The sequence below is a fragment of the Sinocyclocheilus anshuiensis genome, unplaced genomic scaffold, assembly GCF_001515605.1.
Source record: "Sinocyclocheilus anshuiensis isolate Anshui unplaced genomic scaffold, SAMN03320099.WGS_v1.1 scaffold1286, whole genome shotgun sequence".
Lineage (NCBI taxonomy): Eukaryota > Metazoa > Chordata > Actinopteri > Cypriniformes > Cyprinidae > Sinocyclocheilus > Sinocyclocheilus anshuiensis.
The window spans coordinates 941,119-963,357 of NW_015554223.1; the positions used below are offsets into that span (position 1 = coordinate 941,119).

The 22,239-nt window shown below is 39.1% G+C and overlaps 1 protein-coding gene, 1 long non-coding RNA gene and 1 pseudogene across 3 annotated transcripts; all 3 read right to left on the minus strand.

Moving 5' to 3' along the window:
• Window positions 1-869: 869 nt before the first annotated feature.
• On the minus strand, window positions 870-1,585 carry LOC107671174 (uncharacterized). Its single transcript, XR_001632163.1, has 3 exons — window positions 1,532-1,585; window positions 1,304-1,372; window positions 870-955 (listed from the first exon to the last, which is right to left on the minus strand). It is a non-coding gene; the product is annotated as an uncharacterized LOC107671174 (long non-coding RNA).
• A 3,571-nt stretch (window positions 1,586-5,156) lies between these two features.
• LOC107671167 (uncharacterized) lies at window positions 5,157-9,849 on the minus strand (annotated as a pseudogene).
• Window positions 9,850-10,402: 553 nt separating this feature from the next.
• On the minus strand, window positions 10,403-21,433 carry LOC107671207 (histone-lysine N-methyltransferase SETDB1-B-like). 2 transcript variants are annotated; one of them, XM_016464100.1, is made up of 23 exons: window positions 21,203-21,433; window positions 20,106-20,220; window positions 19,780-20,011; window positions 19,389-19,552; window positions 19,261-19,304; window positions 18,604-18,901; window positions 18,259-18,460; window positions 18,110-18,183; window positions 17,627-17,817; window positions 17,323-17,452; window positions 17,015-17,150; window positions 16,792-16,923; window positions 16,144-16,432; window positions 15,408-15,760; window positions 14,884-15,000; window positions 14,587-14,756; window positions 14,120-14,362; window positions 13,404-13,568; window positions 12,357-12,529; window positions 12,090-12,177; window positions 11,543-11,781; window positions 11,325-11,413; window positions 10,403-11,046 (listed from the first exon to the last, which is right to left on the minus strand). In XM_016464100.1, the coding sequence occupies exons 3-23, from the start codon at window positions 20,007-20,009 to the stop codon at window positions 10,929-10,931; spliced, it is 3,645 nt and encodes a 1,214-aa protein (XP_016319586.1). In that variant the 5' UTR covers window positions 20,010-20,011; window positions 20,106-20,220; window positions 21,203-21,433; the 3' UTR covers window positions 10,403-10,928. The 2 variants fall into 2 exon arrangements, with proteins under 2 accessions (XP_016319586.1, XP_016319585.1); XM_016464099.1 differs by lacking the exon at window positions 20,106-20,220.
• Window positions 21,434-22,239: the final 806 nt, after the last annotated feature.

Consider the following 22,239-nt stretch of genomic DNA (forward strand, 5'->3'; position numbering starts at 1 on the left):
CTCTTTTGTCTTTCAGGTAGGAATGATGTCAATGGAAACCAGAGAGCACACGCCTCAGCCATAGGAACAACAGGTAAACACAAATCAACCCAGGAACAACCAGGAAACATGGCGAACCGGTAATAGAATCCTTCCTAGTATAAGGCCAGACAGTGAGTGAAACTAAGGTGTGTGCTTAAATAGGGAACTAATGATGAGCTAAATAGTAAGCAGGTGCAGGTGATAGAGTGTGCATAGGAGGGAACCAAGAGGGATTCTGGGAAATGTAGTGGTGGAGACTGGGCTGTTGACTGGGGGCCGTGACATTGAAGTTTTCATGCTCTTCGTGTAGGACAAAATGCCCCAGACATTTCATTTAGTGACACATGCAATTTTTAGAATACGTCAGGAAAATGTAATTTGAATAGAATCTAATGTAATACTCAGACTATCTACCTGGCATATTTTTGTACAACAAACATAGCCTATATACATGCCAAAAGCAAGAGTACCATTTTATCATAGGCTTCTCCAGATAAACCTTCAAGTTAACATTACTGTGCCTGACCCAGACTACAGATGATGAGATGTTGATTGCTAATCAATTTAATTTATATTATTTATACATTTTTTTTTCTCTCTACTACATGTGGTTGACAATTTGGGAACGTTTTTTAACAGTACTTTCCTTTTAAATTGTGTTTGTACATTTTCACAGTACATTCAACAAATATTTAATATAAAAGCTCTTTTCCTTAACATACAATGAATCTCATTATTTAATCTCAGTAGATGCAAAACAACTGCTTATCTGCTCATATGAGGTCATGCAATGATTTGCATAATTACTGACTGTTTGCTTTAATGTTTATTTGTGAGGGGTAGTGGTGTTGTTCACAGAGGCGTAAAGCCCATCTTGAGGTGCATATTCTGTTCCTCTGATGGTAGCGTATGTCACTGTATCATTAGAATGATTCTGAAAGAACAATTGCAGATTTTGTCAGTCAATATGTGTACCTTTCAATCCACAGCTATTATTACTTCATGTTGTTAGAGCTTCATTTATCTGCAAATTCAGAGCTACATATCAGCAGCATATAGATGAGAGAAAGTGGGTATATTTTCTCTGAACAGGACTGTCACTGGTCAGCAGGGCCGTTTCTAGCCAATTTGACGCCCTAGGCGAACTCCCTATTGCCCCCCCCCCCGGCGCCCCTTCAGCTGGTGGCGCCCTAGGCGACCGTCTAGCTCGCCTATGCCTAGAAACGGCCCTGCTGGTCAGTGACGGAAGAACAAGTGAATGTGGTGATCCGTATCTACTCACATTGTCCACTTGTACTTGTTTTTTACTGGAAGCGGTAACCTCAGAATAGGTCACATCATCTGTCTGTTCCTAAACATCAATAGAAACATGGCAAATCAAGTTTAATACAGCAAAAAGACATGACAGTACACAACTTAAGGGATATAAATTGCATTATAGAATAGCTGAATAGACATTTAATGAACTTCAAACTTCTTAATGAAAGTTTGAGTCATCTTGTTCACTCACATTGGCGTTTGGCATAGTTGGAATGGACATGTTGATTTTTTCATAGGTCCCTTTATGTTCATTCCTATCTTTGACCTTTAGATAATGTAACGAATCATCCACTGAAGGCGAGCGTAGTGAAGAACCCAAGTGCAGTTTATTTGCAGTGATCCAAACATCCAAACATAATCCAAACAGACGAAGACTAGAGACACAGACTTGACTTGACTTGACGAGGCATGAACAGACTTGACTAGGCATGAACAGACTTGACTTGACATGACATGAACAGGCTTGACGAGGTATAACAGACTAGACTCACCAACAGCGGGTTACAACATCAATACACGACGAAGACTATGGGAACATGATGTCTACTTATATCCGACAATGAGGGTCACATGACAAGAACAAACCAATGGGAAACAAGACACATGACTAAGACTACCAATCAGAACATGACACATACACAAGGCGGAGATACATGAGGGCAAGGGAAGCATGACACTAACAGGGTGAAACAATTACAAAATAAAAGACATGGACAACATGAACATGAAACAAAACCCAAACACCAAACCCCACATTACAGATAAGTAGTTATTAGTAATTGCATGAATTACACACTTTACTCTGCATACTGTACATAACTTAAAATACAGTAATCACATCCAAATAATTGGCATTACTGAACTCACCACATAGCTGTCAGTCCCTCTTTTATTATCTATAAAAATGTAATATGAGCATTAATAATAAAACAGACATGCAAAACACAGAATATCTCCAATGCTAATAATATTCAAATAAAAAGGTTGTAAGCTACCATTAAAATTGATGATGAAAAGATTCTTTGTTTTCACCTGATAACTTTAGAGACTGATATTGCAGGAATTCTCAGCAGGAATAGCCCTCTGTTTGAGAACTTCATAGTTCAACATTCACATAATCTGTATGTTTCTATTACACATATGATTTGAAAATGATGGTTGTTTGTTAATGATAAAGTGAATATGTTTAAAGTCTGTGTAAAGGAAATTCAGAGAATTGTTTCTAAATGTATTGCTAAAAACACATTACAAATGGCTCGTTTCCACCAAACGGTATGGTTCAGTACAGTACAGTAGGCCCTACGGTACGCAATTACTTCCATTTTCATTGTCAGAAGTTGTGAATGGTACCAAAATAGCAGAGGTGCTCCGATTGATCGGCAACCGATCACTATCGGCCAATAATCGCTTTGGGATGTTTGATCAGCGGTCTCTAAAAAGGCCGATCTCATAAACCGATCTCAAACTGACGCGCCTGCCGTGAGAGATTTGGCACGACATGCAGGGGCACCGTCTCAGCCCGACGCTTGTGAAATAATTATAATGCTGAAGGTGCCATTCATATTTCTTCATTAAATAACTTATGAAGTAATTTGAAAACTTTGTGTGAGAAGTAATTTAACAAACACGCTTTCTCTCTCTCTCAAAATGCGCAAATGACTTCAAATCACCACACATCGCGTCTGACTATAAGCGAGCTGCACGCTGCACAGTTGACACAGGAATTGTCACTTGCACAATCGAGGCAGTGTCACGCGAGCTGCACAGTTGACACAGGAATTGTCACTTGCACAGTCGAGACAGTGTCACATCGTCACTAAAGTTTATAAATTGCATTTCTTTTTTATTCTTGCCAGTGTTTAACCATTCAGCACTCGCGTGCTCTCCAGAAGACCGTGCGCTCCTGCACACTCCCAGCGCGCACACATAACGCCAGGTTCACACAGACTCCGTTCGCCGTGCATAGGCCTATGCCGTGCGTATTTTTTCCGCGCTCATGATAAAGGGGTCATATGATGCTATTTCAATTTTTTCTTTCTCTTTGAAGTGTTACAAGCTCTTGGTGCATAAAGATCTGTAAAGTTGCAAAGACTAAAGTCTCCCTTCGTCGAATCCGCCGGCCGCGCTGTTCTCAAGCCTGCTGGCCTCCGCTCACTCAAGCCCGCTGTGTGTTTCTTTGTGAAAGCGAAACGACTTTGTTTGGCCTTCCAAAAGAGGACATGACTAGAAATCAGTGGATAAGTTGTATTTACAACACTGTTCAGGAACAGTTCAACCCAAATATTCAGATGTGTGCAGCGCATTCACACTGCACACGGTTGCGGTCCGGCAGTGCGTTCTAGGAGCGGTGCGTCTGCAGCAATGCAGAGATCGTTTCCGCTGCATGTGCTGAATTAAAGTGACAGCGCATTGTTTGCGGTAAATGTAGTAATTGCACCATAAATACATATAATTTAAGTCTGTGTTTCACAGTCAACACATATGGCTTTTTGGCTAATAGCAAAAAAAAATGCTAAATAGCACTTTTAGACAAACAAGGCAAAAATAGATGGCACTCGAGTAGGAAGGAAAACAAAGTTATTTATGAACTGCAGGATTGCTTGTTGTAATAAAGATTTAAATGCAAAAAAAAGGCAGTAGAGCTGACTGTTTCTGTCAGTGGTAAGTTTTAAGTTAGAATGTTTGTGATAACGTAAGAAAAGTAGTTTAAATGTTTTGCCACTTGCTTGAGCAACTGTTTTGTGCTGTGTGTAAGCTATTGTGCAACAATTGCACGAGTGTTAAAACAAAAATGAAAAGCTGCAGAATAATACTGAATAGAGCTTATATAGGAATGCCACGATAGGTGTCGTATTCCTATAGGTAGATGTGTTCAGCTGAGAATCAGCTGATGCAAGCTTGACTCACGTGACCTGCCAGAACTAACGCTAACGCTTAATTTTTTGAAAAATGTCTAAAAAATGCTCCCATCCAACCCTCAAATTAAAAAAAAGAAAATCTCTCACAAGAGTCACCTATTAGAGGGAAATTCCCCCCATTTTCAAAAATGAAATTCAGGCCCTGAATAAATGTATAAATGATAAATTATTGGAGTATTACTAAAAATAATTCTACATGATAAAAATAAGGCTTTGAAAAGATCAGTATCAGTGATCGTATCGGCAGATACTGCTTTCTGTGATCGGCCTCAAAAATCCTGATCAGAGCACCCCTACAAAATAGCGAACCGTACCATACCACTTTTTTGGGACCCTTCTGTTGGGGTACCTAGCGCAGTAGTCCGGTACATAAAGGTTGGAGCTAGACTCATTGCAGAATGCTAATTGGTTGACAAGAGAATCGTCACTTGCGCATGTTACAAGGGGAATGACACAAGCGGAATGAAACATCTCCTTCACTCGTTCCGCCATGCTGCTCATGCATGTTGGGCTTGTTTACATCAGTGTGTGCAAACACAAAAAATATAACAGTGTTTTTTATCATTTTATATTTTCACACACATACACACAATGTCGCACTTTCTTCTTTGCGAGAGAATGACATCGATCACTACTTTCCGGTGTTGTGCCCAATTTCGACCCCCTGCCAAATTATTACCCCCCTTGTTGAAGGTGCTACCTGATTGCCTAATCCTAAACCCTACCCCACACCTAACCCTAAACCTACCAATACTAGGGGGGTAAAAATCTGGCGGGGGTCAGAACTGGGCACAACACCGGCATACACCACAAGTAATGGTATTGTTGGCGGTGGAAATGCAAGGCAGATCAGGGTGTACCATCCAGAATCATACTGTACTGTACTGAACTGTACGCTCAGTGGAAACGAGCCAAAAGACTGTGAACTAGTACTGAATTGTGGAGTTAAACCGTTAAACAGTTTTTCACCATTTTTGTGGTCAGGATTTTTTGGGCGGGCCTGAAATCCTGTCTTGATGATGCAATGGAACCACCGAGCATGGCCCCTCCCCTAACACTATAATAAGAGGTGTGTTCGACTTGAAGCGGCGCTCTTTCGAATCACTTTCGTAGTACTTTGATGTCATACACCGATCGGTCTGCCCAGCGCCGCTTCAAGTCGAACCCACCTAATACCGAGTGCATTAGCATCACTGGTTTGGCCGCTCAATCCCGTAACTCACTACAGCCTACAGTTTGCTAGCTAGCTACGAACAGCTCGTCTCCTTATTTAAATGTATTTGTATTTGACAGTTGAGAGGCGGCAGCTTTTCCACGAATGGGCGTGGTTCCACGAAACAGCCAGGCTGTTGTCCCCATATGCTTCAAAGCTACCACCATCATTCCAGTCCCGAAGAAGTCGTCTCCATCCTGCTTCAATGACTACCGTCCAGTTGCACTTACCCCCATCCTCATGAAGTGCTATGTGCTGTACATGTGGAAGAATTGACAAAGCAGACTTGACTTGGTTTCAGCGCCAACAACGGACACGCCCCCAGCGTTTGCTGCGTATTTTAATTTTTTTCCCAAGATTTTGATAACTTATTTTATTTACTTGGCGGGATTTTTTTATCATTCAAATGTGGCCAGGTGGTTAATAACACATTTGGGTGTGACAACTCTGAACACATATTTAATATTGCTTTATACGGATTTAAATTATTATTATACAAAGGAGGTGTCACAAAGCAAGGCCAGACACAACAGGTAAGTGCAAAACAGGATGGTTTATTGACTGGGTAAGTGGATGACTGGAATAGGTGAGTTAAAGGCAGGTGAATGTCAACACAGTGAATGGTTCCAGGGTGCTTATCTGAGTTCTGATGGAGAGGATTGTATGCCGGTTACGTTGGAGATCGTGGAGCCGTTTCCAAGGAGTCGTTGGAGGATCGTGGGAGGAACAGCAGGTAATTCGTTCTAGGAGAATTTGGCAGAGAGAGTCCAGAGTAGTTCGTAGGAGTGAACGGTAGACCGGACAGTGAGTGACTGTGCTGTGTGTGTATTTGTAGTGTGGCTTGATTGGTGACAGCAGGTGCGGGTGATCAGAACTCAGGTGACTGTGATCGGGTAATTATCCTGGATGGTGACTGAAGTGACTGTGATGAATCCCTGACAGGAGGAAATACAAAAACTTACCAGTTCCTTTTTTACAGATCACCCAGAGAACAACAACAAAGACAACAGCTAATGCAGCAGCCAGAGCAGAAATCACGATCACTAAAGTAGAGAGGACATGCAGACAAATACAGGAACCATCTGAGTAGTTTCCTTGATCTTTTGTCTCGTCTTGCCCTGGTTCTCTGCTTTTTTCTTTTCTTTGTTGCCTGTTTTTTGGTTACCTAGTAGATTTTAACCATACCCCTGACTTTTGATTTATTCCCTGTGGCTTATTGCTCGACATATTTTTTACATTTTGCTATTGTATTAAATTTATTTTGCAAATGCATCCAAACTCAAAACCTAAATCTATGTCTATATACAGACAAATACAATGATAAAAAGCGCCATCCTTGACAATTAGCTATAGCTTTACAGAGAGTTTAGATCTGGAACCAGCCATAGATGTGGTATCACTGGCCGTCTGACCTATTTATGCTTAATGTGCTATTAGGCTTTATTTGTTTTTATTTCAGACCTGAATGTTGTAGTGCTAAATGTAATCTTCACTTTCTGACATGGGAAGTTATGTATATTTATGTTATGAAAAATTTTTTTATTTAATAAAAAAAGTCAATAATTCTAAAGTCAAGAAACACAACATTTCATTAACTCTTTATGCATTATTCTCTAACAATTGGATTACAAAACTACAAAAGTTAACATTTTTGAATTTAGAAAGCAACATTTTTGGGAATGTTGCTATATTGCAATACTGTTCAATGTAAGTAAATAAATAAATGTTATTATTATTATTAATAAACAGTGTTGTTTCTTGTCTGAAAAAATTACTGCATGTCCCTATACTATATGTAAAACCAGCCACTGAGAAAATGCAAAACTGTATTGTGGTAGACTATGCCAATTATGCCATCTTTTTTTTCTGTAGAATTATGTTAGACAAATGTCATGTGGCTTAATTAGCATCATCATCATGTACCTTGTTTATGAGATTCTGATGTGTTTGTAGTTGAGGGACCTGTGAAGGATGAAAGATAAAAATATGATTACAAATACTTGCTGTTCGGTTTCAATTTCTTTATTAGCATTTGTTGGGCTGTTATCACTTAACCATAGCTCATTTGTTTGAAATATTAATAGTCCTTGATTTTGAGGGTATTTTAAACTGATTTGTAGGTCTTCTCACCTGAATACTTGACAGTATATGTGGCTGAGGTCTTCAGTTAATTTCTCTGAGTAACCTGACATCTCCACTCTCTGTTGTGATCTTCATTCAGGAGTGTTGTAGTCAGAGTGCTGATACATTGTCCTGCGGAGAATGATATCTGATATCTGGAGTCTGTCTGCAGATTCACACCAGCCTGATTCACCCAGATCAGCTGAATTCCCTCAGTACGGAACATCGTATCACAAGGGAATTCATTATATGAATTTAACAGACAGGAGAGAGCCTGGTCTGATCTCAGTCTGTGAGGATGATGAAGAGACTGCAACAGAAAATAAGAGAAATCACACAACATTTCATTATACATATGAGTTTTAAGGAAGCATTTTAACCTTTTTAAATTGACGAAGCAATTGTAAAATTACCCTGAAGAACATGCAGATAAGCACGTGCATCAGTTTCTTGTTGTTGTCCATTCACATATTGTCGGCAGCTGTAAGATCCATAATCTTCTTTTGTCACTTTCTTGATGTTCAGAGAGCAGTCAGAGCCCAGACTCAGTCTCTGCATGTCATTCTTTGTTTTCCCTTTGGCAATCAGTTCAACTGTCTCTGAATGTCTGTTATAGAGCCATGTAGTTGATGTGCAGTCAGAAAGCGCATTATTACAGGGCAGATGGACATTTTTTATGCAATATGTGGTAGACTATGCCAATTATGCCATCTTTTTTGTGACACTATAACAAATTCCTTGTATGTGCAAACATACTTGGCAATAAAGCTCTTTCTGATTCTGATTCTGATTTTCATCAGAACTGCAGAACACATGAGTCTCATTCACTCCGCTGGTACCTGAAACACAAGTACAGTTGGGTAATCAATATTATATAGAATGTTGTATATTGTATAGAATAATAATAATAAAATTATTATATACAAAGCAATATATTGGCATACAAAGCAATATATGCAAAACTCTCATTTTTCCTTGTTTGAGGCAAACAGCACACTATCCACAGGGTTTCTGCAGACTTGAACAAGTTAAATTTAAGACTTTTTAAGACCTGGAGTCATTGCGACTGAACCGGATCATTTAAACGGTTGATTCATTCGGGAACGAAACACCGCCATGTTGCTCAGAAACGCAAAACAGCGCTGTAGCTTTGTTTGGAATTATTTTTGTTGGCGAAATAGTGCAAAAACAGGCAATATGGTGTCTAAAACGTAAGTCTCTTAATAAAACTTCTAGTTTATTGAACTGTTGTAAAAAATCAATATCACATTTGTATATGGTAATTTTTGGAGAAAAAAAGGCACTCTTCCGTGTGAACTTGAGTATAAATATACACATTTTCTGCCCCCATGTCTTGAATTTGTGATCATTCTGAATGTATTTTAATAGACTGAATCATGCAGTGATCAGGCAGAGCGCACTGCAAATGCGCACGCGCACTAGACTTCACGTAATGCGTGCATTCTGTAGGTGTTTTGAATGTTTGTTTTGCGTCGTGAGAATATTGAGTAAAATAGCTCACTTGTCATGGTGTTATTTAACTATATCATGTTATGAATAAACTAAACATTTTGATTTTTTACCTGTGTGTTTCTTCTGAGTTTATGTGTGCTGTCACGCTCATTTGTTCTGAAGTCTCGAGACAAACAGAGTGAGCCTCAGCGCGAGCTTGTATTCTGTTAATTTACCGCGGGGAAGAAAAAAATCTTCGGTCTGACCAATGATTGTAAACAGTCATTAGGTCCGTCAGACTTAAGATATTTTAGCGGTAATGAGACCAAAAATAATTAAGACCCATCAAATCCGAATTTAAGACATTTTAAGGCCTTATATTAGGAAAACGTTATTGAAGACATTTTAAGACTTTTTAAGGACCCGCGGACACCCTGATCCAGAATAAACTAGTGTTCTTATCAGAAAAAAAACTTTTGCAGAGTTGTTCAAATCACTAACATTCTCTTAATATGAAAAGAAACGAGCATCATATTTCTGCATGTCACACTATGCCTAGTATTAATGCATTCAGGAATAATACAGTATGTAACACAAGTAACACTACGCAACTCAAGAGATCACAACATGAATCGCTGCAAGCATAAACAGAGCTAATGTTCCAGCAAACTCTTTCCCAAACTAATTCAGCTAAACTAATATTTATAATAGCATGTCTTGTAGAGAAAATATCGATTCTGTACCTGTGAGAAATGAACAGGGAATTATTAGTCCAAGCAGACACATATGACACTTATCAGCCATTTAATTATCCGCTTAAGTCAGTCTTCCTCAGTTCAACCCTAATAGAGAGCCGAGTCTTAACTTCTGTCAACTGTGAAATGTCCTTCAGGGTAGGAATTTACACATACTGGCTCAACACTCATGTGATCATCTCTGAACCCAGTGCTAGAGTTAGCACTGTTAGTTTAACTTTCTTCTTTTAGGAGTTTCCTGCATGCCATTACATTATGCTGATACAATCATTAAATTATTACTGGAATGTTGCTGTGTCACATGCTGTAAAGGTTCTGAATTTAAATTCACAATGAAAAACGTTTCCATTTTTAAAAGCATTAGCAATCATTTGGCCATCAAACTTCTTAGAATACTTGACCAAGCAAGCAAAAAAGAGTAATGTGTTGTTAGACATCAGATGGACTATTTGCACTGAGCTTAGTAACAGATTTCAGTTTTTTAAATAATATGGCTTGCTAGTTTCCAGTGATGTACATTTTCAATGTGCTTTAGTCGCCTAGTTACCCAAAAACCACTTAAAACGAGTGTCCACAAGATCAGTTTGTGACTTCCATGAAATGACAACAAGTGTTATATTTAGCCACAACACTGGATGACATTTTGTCTTTGTAGAACTTTAATTCAAATTGCGGCAAAAGTTTACACAGTAGCATACAATGACAATCACAAAACCATGAGTAAAATTAAAAAACAAAACAAAAGGATCCTCATCAAAACTACATATATAAAAGAAAAGCAAAAGATTGACTAAGCAAAACATTAGGGTATTGAGATTGATGTATAAAAAAAGAAACAGCTGTTTACAGAAAGGATTGCATAAACCATAATGATAGATGCCGTGGGCCTGTTTAGGGTTTAAGCCGGAACTCTGTGAAGCAGGGCAATTGAAAACAAGCATACATACACTTTTTTACAACTTCAGTAAGTTCCTGAACAAATTCCTTTTTGTTCCGTGTCTGTTCAGTTCTCATCAGTAGCCCAGACCTTACCAGATAAATCCAACTTCCAGGAGCAACTTCCAAATAAGAGTTTCACTGGCACGTCTACAATAGGAGGTACCTTTAGTGTGTGTGTGCACGTGTGTGTTACAGCAGTCGTCCTCTGCATTCTGTTGATCCACAGCAGCACAGAAGCTCCTTGCCCTCCACACTGCCAACTTCATAATTATAATCCCACGTCAGCTCCGTCCCTGCTCGGATTCGCCTATAGAAACACACAGGTTAATACAAAGACCACAGCTACATTTACATAATAATCTGTAAATATTCTGACTAACAAATAATAATGTAAAACATTTTGAGATTTGCTAAAGATTTCATTTAACAGTGTTATTACATTTAGAAAATTTGACAGTAACACACCAATATTACATGTAAAAATAAAATAAAAATATTAATACCAGCCAATAACTGGTAGGTAAAATTATTACATTCAAGTGCTTAAAAAAAAAAAGGCATAACAATGGCTGGTGTTATGCTCACTTGCTAGCAAAGAAGGCCACCCATGGGAAGCGGAGATCATGAGTATCCACAAACACATTCTGGACGAACAGATTGGGGCTGCAGCTATGCTGTGGGACAAAGACAGCGGAGGAGGAGAGGATATAAACACAGTAGTTGTGAACTATCATTTAATTAAAAATCAAGTAAAGAATCATACCCTGAGATCTTAGACTTATGTCAATGTCTGTTGTACTCACATTGAGGTAGCGTCCGAGGTTGCCCTCTAGTTTGGCATCAATGATATAACAGGATTCTTCCCCATCAAAGAACTGGCGGGTGTTTTTAGGGCCACTGTCGCCCCCGCCACCTCCCTGTCCATGAGATGGGCCTGAGCCACCTCCTCCTGCCCCCCCTCCTCCTGTTTTCACCATCAGACTGTGGGACTTCAAAGCAAAGCCACGTGTGGACTTCACCGCCACCTGCCTCTTCACCACAGCTGAGATCGAGAGGAGAGAGAGAAAGAAATGATGTTCTGATGGCTTGTTACAGGGATTTGATAAATGCAAGATTATTCAACCTTCTAATTGTCAATTTGGTTTTCATAGCCTGTTATTATGACAACACCTCCAGGATGAGCATCTCATTCATAATAAAGAAGGAGGGATATAAAAGGTTTCGGGTCGTCTGCCTCAGACTCAGTAGACTCAGTCAGCTGACTGAAATGTAGCAACAGTTACACTGATGTAAGGAAGTCCACCGATGTAACATTGGAAAACAAGCAATTTCCCCTTTCCTCCACCTTACCTTGAGTCTTTTTCTCCCTCTCCTTGTTGTCATCTGATCCTGAGCTGATAGTCTGCACATCATCACTGTCAGAGAGGGTCATTACATCCTAAACAAAAGACAGAAGGAAAGATTATAATAGGAGTGCAAGATGAGAGGAAAAAATAGAGAGAGATACCAGAGTGTATCAGATAGAGTGAGACAAAGAAAGAGGAACAAAGAGACTGGAAAGAGAGACATTTCATGTGAAAGCTAAAATAGGAAACAGTGTGTGAAAACTAGACTGACCTTCTTCTCCGTCTTTATCCCTCCCTCCACCTTGACGCTCTGATTTGCAGAAGTGGAAGACTGGCTGGTGAGCCAAGATGCCACTTTACTCTTCCCGGTCTCCTCTGGCATTGGAGGTGGCTTCCTCTCTTCACCTGTGGATGCACTCAGTCCATCCTTACTGTCCTGACTCTCTACAGCCAAGACAGAGAATGATGAGAGAATGATGAGAAAGTCAGTTATTTACTTCAGTGTACAGAGTATCTTGTTTTACAGCTCATTAATTTAAATGATACAATCTATATACAAAATAAGTAAATCTAACAAGAACATGTCCAAATACATTTCACCACAAAATAAAATGCAGAAAATTAACAATATTATATTATTTAAAATATGAAATAATAATAATAATAACAACAATAAATAATAAATATTATTAGTAGTAATTGTTCACGACATTTCACCACAAAAATCAATATTATATAATATATGAAATATAATAATAATCATTATAAAATACCATTATTAACACTTCAAGACATTTACCACAAAGATAAAATCAAATAAATAAAAATTATACACTTTATGAGACATTATTATTATTACTAATTAGTAACTGTTATGAAAATCCTACGCTGACCTTGTGTTCTTGACAGGTTTTGTGACAATTTAAAGGGGTCATATGATGCTTTTTTAAAGATCATTATTTTGTGTATTTGGTGTAACAGAATATGTTGACCGCATTATGCAAATATTCCCACATAGTGACCTAGATATGTGGGGGCGTGTTAGAACGAGCCGTTTTAGGGGGGTGTGGCAGAGTCTTAACTTTGATAAAGAATATCTCTTTGGTTTTGAGACTTTAGTCTTTGCAACTTCAGGGATCTTATCTATTCACGAACAGCTTGTAACACTCCAAAGAGAAAGGAAAACTTGAAATCCGCATCATATGACCCCTTTAAAAGACTTCTAGACACAACTGAATTTCTACTCAATCCTGCCCTCTAGTGGCCTGTCCTCTGTCTCAGTGTTTAATATGTCTTCTCCTCACTCATGTTTCCTCACCTTCCTTAATTCCCTTGGATTGTCTGCGGGTGGTGTAGCTCCTCCACACTGAGCTGGTGGAGTAATATGTGTCTTTCACAAATGTGTCATCTGAGCTGTCACTCTCATCCTCATTAGACTCTTCGTCTTTGTCATCATCACTGTCTTCAGATGAATCGTCTTGACCTAGTAAGTGGGTAAAAAAATATTATATAGATGTCAAAGATTATAACCTTCACCTACTGAATATACATCGCAGCAAAATGAACTTGTGCTCAAAATCAAAGACTACAAAACACTACACTACACTAAAATAAATGGCATGTGGTTAGATTTATTTTTACTGGCTGATCATTCATATTTTTAAAGAAAGCTAAACAAGCTTAAAATGAAAAGAATTAAGGTTTTAAAAAGTTAATGGATCATGTTCATAGTTAATGTGATGAACTACACCTGCTAGGAGACCTGTGAGAACATGAGAATAACGGACCTCACACTAAATCACCTAGAGAGCAGTTAGTTAAAAGTGATTGTTGCAAAAGTTTCTCAAAAAAAGTTACACCTCCACCATAGGAGATTCGTGATTTTGACACCTGATTACTCTACTGAGTCTAACTTAGTTCTATTGAGATAAAAAACTGGTGTTGTTAATTTTTTTCCTCATTAACATTGATATCACCATAGCCACTCATTTTTATAACAAGCAGAATAGTCAGATGTGTGCATAGGTCTCTCACTTTTGCCGGTAGTGCTGCTGTTACGCTCCTCCATCTTGGTGGTGGATTTACCGTGTTGGGAGGAAGCAGGTAGTTTAACCCTGCTCATGTCCACCCCGCTGCCCTCGCTGTCAGAGCAGTGGGCCTCACTCTCGTAACCTTCCTTAAAGTTCTCCACGCTCTCAATGTGGTCTAGATTGGCAAAGTATTCATCACCCATTTCCAAACCTTCTTTATCGGCAAAGTCATCTGTCAGGATTTTACCTGATAGAGAAAGAAACAATCATTACTATAAAACACTAAATGCCCAGTGCTGGACATCTGCAGACCCTCCTAATGATGAAAATGATGTCATACGGACAGTGTGTGGACTGCAGACGGTCAAAGCATACTTTAGGCTTAAGAAAGAGAAGCTTAGGTAAGACTAAACACTGGATTGATTCTTTTTTGAATAAACTAAAGTCCAAATTATGTTTCGAGTTGGTTACCTGCATATATACAAACAAATGAGCCCTTGGCGACGTCATCAAGGCAACGAATGCCCCAGCCTTTATTTTGGGTCTTAAAGAGTTGCAGTCGGACCTGCAAACCGTGCTGAACCAGACGGTTAGTGCACATCTGCGGATTACAGCGGCAGCGCTTATTACATTCATACATCCTGAAAATGCAAAGGAGAAGGGAAAAAGAGAGACAGGACAATTAAAAGGAGAGACGTTAAGTTGAATGGTCTCACTGTAAATCAACATGATAATGACAGTATGGAGGGTTGGTTATATATCACAGACCCTGTAGGGAGACACTCTTCCAGTCTCTTGTGATGGTATCCAGCATTGGGGTTGATCTGCCCACCTGGCGCACACCCTGTAGCCTGCAGAGTCAGCTGATGACACGAACACTTGGATCTATAAACAAATAAAAGGTACAGAACAAAGGACATTAGGTCTTAGGAATGTCTGATGAAAATTATCTAATGTTATTGACCTTTATGCACTAATGCACATGATTGACTGCAAGGGTCCTTTCTATATAATTTCCTGTTTTATGATTTTTTTCTGCATTAGTGGTCACTGACAGAATTTTTTTTTTTTAATGAAAGTCATTTTACTGGAAGATCCAGTTATAGCATTTTGACAAAAAAGTACAAGCTCAAAAAAAAAAAAATCACAGTAAGATTAAAATATATTGCAAAAAAATATTTTAAAAGATATATGCCAAACTACTTAAGATTTTCTTTTCTTTATTTTAAACAGGCTTTTTCTCACCCTGACATTTTTGACTTTATTTATGAAAGCCAATCAATGATACTAACTTGTCTCTGCAGCCATCAGTGCAGTCACAGCCCACCAGGAAGTCTGAGCTGGTGTTAATAAAGACTCCATCTGCTGGGATCCTCTCTTTACTGTAGGCCACACTGGGCGGAGGAGTGTTGTCAATCTCATTCACACAGGACAAGGGAATGTCTTCGCGACCGCCTGTGATGTCCCGAATGAAGTAGAATGGCCTCTGGGGTTGGAATCGACGGTCCACCAGCACATAGGGGTCCAGACAGAACATCTCCAAGAAGATGAAGTCACAGTGTGTCTGGAAGAGGTAGTGCTGGATTTCTGCCATATTTCTCAGACTCAAGCCACACGGGGACTTGTAGATGACATGGAATGACATCTGAGTGGGAGAGGAAGAGGGTTAATATAAATTAGTATGTGTACTAGTATCAACCATCAAGCTCTTTGGAGATATGGATCAATTACTTAATACTTTTTTTGGTTGATCACTTGTTTCTAAAGGTATGGTCACATTAGCAAACTCAGGCAAAATTTTGCAGGAAAGTCCATTCTCAATACTAGAGCAATGCATGAAGGACAACTCGCACATAAGTCACTTTTCAAACCAAACATGACCAACTTGAACCTGATGCCAAATTTCCCCATGTAGGATTTTTTGCTCTCACATGAAACTTCCAATTGAGCAAATTCCTATTGACTGGATTCTGAACTCAAAATTTTGCCAAACAGCGGTAATGGGACTGTACATTAAGCCACACAAACCTTGCGGTTAAGGCGTCTGCGGCCAGTCATGCGGCGAAACTCGTAGAGCAATGGAGTAAGAAGAGGGTTGCGTCCTCGATGCAGGTTGGGATGGGTGGGCCGGATGCGCTTTAGACAGTCAGGTGTGCAGTTGTGTGTAAGGTAGAAGAGTCTGTCATTCGGAGCCTGGTACGATGGCTCCTGAGGAATACGCTCACTTGTGTAGGTTGACACAGTTGTCTGCAAATTATGCGGAGCTTGTATGATTGGCGTCAACGTATGCACAGGTCCAGACTGCAGAAGAAAGAGCCTGCAAGTAAGAGAACAAGACGTTGGTACACTGTGTTTCCCAAATATGTTTATTACACTTAATGATACTACAAAAAAAAAAAAAAAAAGTTTTGACTTTCATTTTGGTTGACTGATGGTTGAGCAGACAGTCTTCACTGCTGGATAACACAATGTGAACACATGTATTTCTGAACAGTATAATTTGAATCGAGTCATTAAAAAACATTTTGGTCCACTTGATCGGACCACCCGAGACACTAATACCAAGCATAAATGCTGACAGAGAAGCAAAGGACAGAAAATGTGACATGTACAGTGTTTAGCAGATATACAGATCACAGTAGTGACTAGTATCCAGTGCCTGGTTGTCACACTAACCTGGAGGTATTAGTTTGGTGAACAGTGCCGATTAGTGCTTTGGGCTGGAGGTCAGAGGCCATGGCCTGACGAGGCTGCAGTGCAACGGAACCAGTGCTCTTTTTAGCCATTTGACTCTTTAAACTAGGACTCCTGAAATTGAATAGAAATAGACAACCATGGTTTAACGCTTGACCTGGATTAAACTGGAATATTTAAGAACAGTAGCTCTTGAAGCATTCACTCTGTGCGGGAAGGCTGTGGGGGTCCAGCAGCCATTGGCCGAGGTGGTGGGATCTGTGGGGCTGCAGGTCGACTGGAAGCAGAAGTACTGTTTTCACTAGTGTACTGCACTACAGGGCCCTTTGTCCTCAATGCTCCTAAAAACACATACACAGTTTTAGTAAGATGAGAATTGGAAAATGAATGCAGAGAAGGGACAGACCAGTGATTACCAAAAAACACAAGTTGTAGTGAGAAATGTTTACACATACATTTTCACATAAAAATAATGCATAAAATATAAAAGACAAACACAAAGCAATCTGTTACCCATATTGGGACGCTGTCTTTGTTGACCAGCCATTTTCTTCTCTTGACTGCTAGCTGTGTTCATTTTCAGATTAAACATGGGTTCTAGTCTTGTTGAGCCACGATAAATCCACTCACTCCGCTTATCATCCTGCAACATACAATAAACAATACTGTTCACGTTCTAGTGTCATTTAACATACAGAAAACTCTGCATATGAACATGACTGTTAAGGGATAATCAAAGAAATCTAGCAACAAATTAATAAAAATAAAAAAAATCATTAACTATAACACTTCTTGCTATATGTGATGCCGAGCTGACCAGGAAAAGCATTTTGACAAGGCTGCCATCCACTTCTTCCACACGGCTTTTCCACCATGTTCCCTCCCATTCCGTCTTTATGATTTGCCCTGGCTTCAGCAGCACCATGGGTCTGTTGGGATATGACGTGATGTACTCCTCAATGAAATCTCTGCATGATAAATCCTCAATATCCTCCCAGGTCTTTTTTACTGAATACGAATTGAGAGAGAGACAAAAATAGAGATCCATTAAAACTTCTTATTTAATGTAATTACTATAATTTTTTTTATTAATTAATATAATTAAAATAAGTTGTTTATTATTTATTGTATTTATTACTTATTTGATTTGTTAAATTTGAAAGATGATTCAATGAAAAATCAAATAACTGTAAAAATATCAGCAGTTTAATATTATATTATCAGAGAGAAGGCAAAAACAGAAATTGCTGGGAACTAAAAAGAAAAATTAAAAAAGAATAAGAAAAAAAAAGTTTCTTACATGGTCTGCAGATCGGGTACAGCTCAGGCAGGCCTACATATGAGGCATAACCATCATCGAAAAAGATCAGGAACCTGCAACAACATTCAATCAGTAAGCAATGCCTTCTATCCTTCAATACTCTCCTTAAGGTCTTCTGTTCATCTTACCTCATACGGTTCTTGCTGTTGGGCATCTCAGCAACTACGCCTGCATAGAGCCAGACTTGATTGCCATCCTTGTACCTGGCGACAACACGGGCACCAACAAACAGCCTCTCCAGTGTTGGGTGGTAATCAAATGCCACGTGGTTCCCAGAGAGAAGACTCTTCCCTTTATTCTCAAACTTCACCTTGTACTTAAAATTGTTCCCTGTGAAAATTTGATATCAAAATAATAAATCAAGCTTTTTGATTATATTTAGCCTTCACATACACACACATAGCAGGTTGAAATGTACAGTACAATCTCAGAGAAGGATTATTCAATACAGGGAATAAACTGCATGCACTTACCCACTTGTTTGATGGCAACAAGTGTTCCACGATGCCACGTCTTGGTTCGTTTTTTACCCAACAGTGTCATGTTGATCTTGATATTATCCTGTTTTAAATTAGGGTTTGGTTGAGTGGGTGCGTTCCTTGGGCCTGAGGACATAAACACTGCTGGAACAGCTAGAGCACCATGGGATTGTGTGGGAGGGGCCACAGCTTTAGCTGGTGTTAAACTCGAGGGGGCTGTTCTATTGACAGACTGGGCCAGGTTCTGCACCTGCTGAGATGTTCTTTGAAGAGCAGCTGAAGCCTCCTTAAACTTTAAATAAAATACAGACACAACACACAAAAGGAAACATCAACTAAATCACCTGACAAACAGCTTTATGAAAAGCTTATAGTATAGCATTAGTGTGCAGTTATATTTATGACATTTTGGTGTATTTTCAAAGGTAAAAATGTCCATCGTCTTTTGTTAATTTCATTGTCTTAGTCAATTTCAAACCAAATCTGAACTCGATGCAAAATCTGTGGGGAAATCTTTCACCCTCACAAGAAATTCCAGATCGCGTGTATTTCTAATGAAATGACTGGATTTCACCCGTGAATATTCACCAAGTTTACATGTGACCGCACATTTAATTTTGCTAAGTGATACAAATGACACATTTCTCTTACCGCTGGGTCCTTGCTGGGAGTTACAACCTTCTTGGGAGGAACCACTGTGGAAGAAATCATGCTGTTACTGTACATATTTTACATCTAAAAAAACGAAATAAATACATAAAATGTAGCATCTATCTTACCACATCCCACAGCAATGACATCGTCGTCATCATCATCGTCAATCTCAATGACCTCAGAAGTGTTTGCCTTGCCTCCTCCCTCATCCTCTGAGCTGCTCTCATGATACACCAGACCCATCTTACTGTACACTTCCTTCACCAAAGATTCACACTGAACCACAGACCTTTGAAAACAGACAGATCCATGTACTTTCTCCTCTAGAATTAAGAAATACTACATTTTTAACCCTATAAAATGGTGGCTTTTGGATTAACAATCATGTTGTCATAACCTGAAGTAGTCACTTGTTTTCAGTCTTTGCATACTTTGTAATTTTGTTTGTGCTTTTTGTGCCAATATGCTTCTGTTTATATTTACTGGGATGCATAAAGTCTTGCATTTTAAACTTACTCCGAGGCATTAGAGCAAAGAGCATCCGTATCAGCAACCTCCTTCTCCCTCTGCTCAACCCATTCCTGCAGCTGCTCCAGCTGAGCTTTCCTCTGCCGCACGGCCTCGCTGCTGTCCACCTGCTCCTCGATCCAACTGCGCAGCTCGTCCAAAGACACCCCTAACTCCTCTTCCAACTCTGGATCCAACTCCATCTCCATCCCTGAGGTCAAACTGGCATCCACCTCCATAACTTTGAAAGAAAGGGAAAACAGTGTTACCATGTCACAGCAGGAATCATAAAGCAACATTTAAAAAGTGTATTCTGTAGGTCAACTGGTAGCTACATTTCCCATCAACTGTGGATCAGTCTCTCATATTGGCCTGGAGGAATTTGTTGGCGTGTTTCCTTGCACAAACTGCTCTATGCAGGACCTTCCACAACATTTCGATGATAAAGTCCTGTAACAGTCAGAAATTTAACTTGGCCATTCCAAAAAATGTATTTTTTTGCCGCAGGATCCATTTTCAGTTTAGAGTTAAAGGGTAAGTTTTTAACCATTTTTGTATTGTTAAATATCTTTTATTAAACCTCATTTTGCCAGCAGACAATTACCCCTTTAAGGGGGTTAACAATCACATATATTACTCTACAGCAATTTTCAGTCCTGCATTTAGCATTTTGGTCAATAGGTGAAAAAAAGATGCAGCATGTATTATTTGTTATAAGACTTAAATGAAGGCTGCACTGTGCCTGCTCAAAATTCATTGTAAGATCGCAATGCCACATAAAAGCAAAACTGTATTATGTCTGCTGACACAAAGTATATGATTGTAATTTGTGTAAATCCATTTATGCCATCTCTGAGCAACATTAAAGATTCTGTGTAAAACCCTAAATGCCACTTCAGAAGCTCTTCTGACTGAGCCACCTTTGCAGTGCAAATTTGGCACCAGTCTCATATTTTCCCTATGATTGCAAATGAAATATAGAACTCTAGCAACATCAGATATACTGTTACAAATATACATCACATGGGTAAAGTAACGTTAACCTTTTTGTAAACAGTTAAATGACTCCGTTTGGGATGTCAACACAACCTGTCTGATCATGTAGATAGACATCATGGCTGTAAATGGCATTTCAACTGCCATTCATTTTGAAGAGAAAAGCCGTGTTCATAACACCTGAACATGGTCCGCATGTGTAAAAACATTCCAACAACCACAATTCCTGCAAGTCAGGAGCCCTAAACGGCGCGCAATACACGGATGAAAGCTTCATTGTGATCATCGTGTCCATTTCTGCTCAAAAATGTAAATGCACACGTCGCACTATAGTTGTCTTAAAAGGCCAATATATGAACATATTAAAAAAAATCTGTAAAATACAGAATCGAGTGAGCTTTATTGAATTGTGTTGATGCTAACTGGGTTAGCTTACCTCCCCTAATGTGTGTGTGTGTCCCGCTCTTTTGTGGATTTCTCCTTTTCGCCGTGCATTAAATGAACAGAAAACCAACAATAGTATGTTTACAGCTTTTTCCTATTCCAGAGGCATTTTAGTATAATTGTTTTTATTTGAACATAAATTTTCCAGTCCTCGAACACCTCGCACACCAAAACCGCAATGAATGTGTTTGGCTGATGACGATGCTACGAGCTGACCAATTGGCTTTTGCGTGACAAGTGAGTGGCACTTGAAGTGAGCAATTGGGTGCAAGCAAAAGACCTGATCACGCCCCCACGAGGCCAGCAGGACTACACTGCATCGCATAACGTGAATCAAACACAATTTAGCTCCATAAAAACTATCAATACAACTAAAATATCTATGAAAAATAATGTATTGAAATACTGGCCATACCGCAGCATTAACCGACAGCTCAGTATTAATAAATAGGAAACTTTTTTTTCATTGTTGACTTTTTCTGTTGAATCCTTTTGTTATATGAAGGTCACAATAAAACTATCCTGCATTTTTTCATGTATGTTAACGGTGCATTCATTATTTTTCCCCACATTCAAATATTTTACACAAAGAAATGTGTTGAAAAATGTGCGGTTTTACAGATTTCACATGAGAGGAATATAGACTCCATTTTACTGGCCTAACAAAACTGTTCTTGTGACGTTTAAATAGAGTGGTTTACTTAGTTAAAATGTAACATTCCTGAAAAGAAAATGAGTTCAGTGAAAACAAAGGTACTACGCGTGGAAGGAGAGGGAGTTAGGAGAAAATATTGGTACATAATCACATAAATACAATTTAGTAATGCTTGAAATGTAACGCAAGACACTTCTATTCATTTATGCGAATCGGTTCTTTCGAACAGTTCGTTTCAGTGAACTCGGTTCTTTTACGTCGTCAGGTAATTGCGTCCCAAATGACGTACTATACACTATGTTCTTATGCACTATGTACTCAAACATGTAGTGTATGAGTTATATAAGGTTATTTTGTCATTCATAATCTGTCTG

What these genes read in the sequence shown, in the direction of transcription:
- LOC107671207 (XM_016464099.1), bottom strand. Translation starts at nt 20,009, where the DNA reads ATGGAGGTGGATGCCAGTTTGACCTCAGGGATGGAGATGGAGTTGGAT. An exon ending in TGTCATTGCTGTGGGATGTG is followed by an intron (nt 19,305 to 19,388) that starts GTAAGATAGATG and finishes TTTCTTCCACAG; the next exon opens with TGGTTCCTCCCAAGAAGGTT. An exon ending in TGTTGCCATCAAACAAGTGG is followed by an intron (nt 18,461 to 18,603) that starts GTAAGTGCATGC and finishes AAATTTTCACAG; the next exon opens with GGAACAATTTTAAGTACAAG.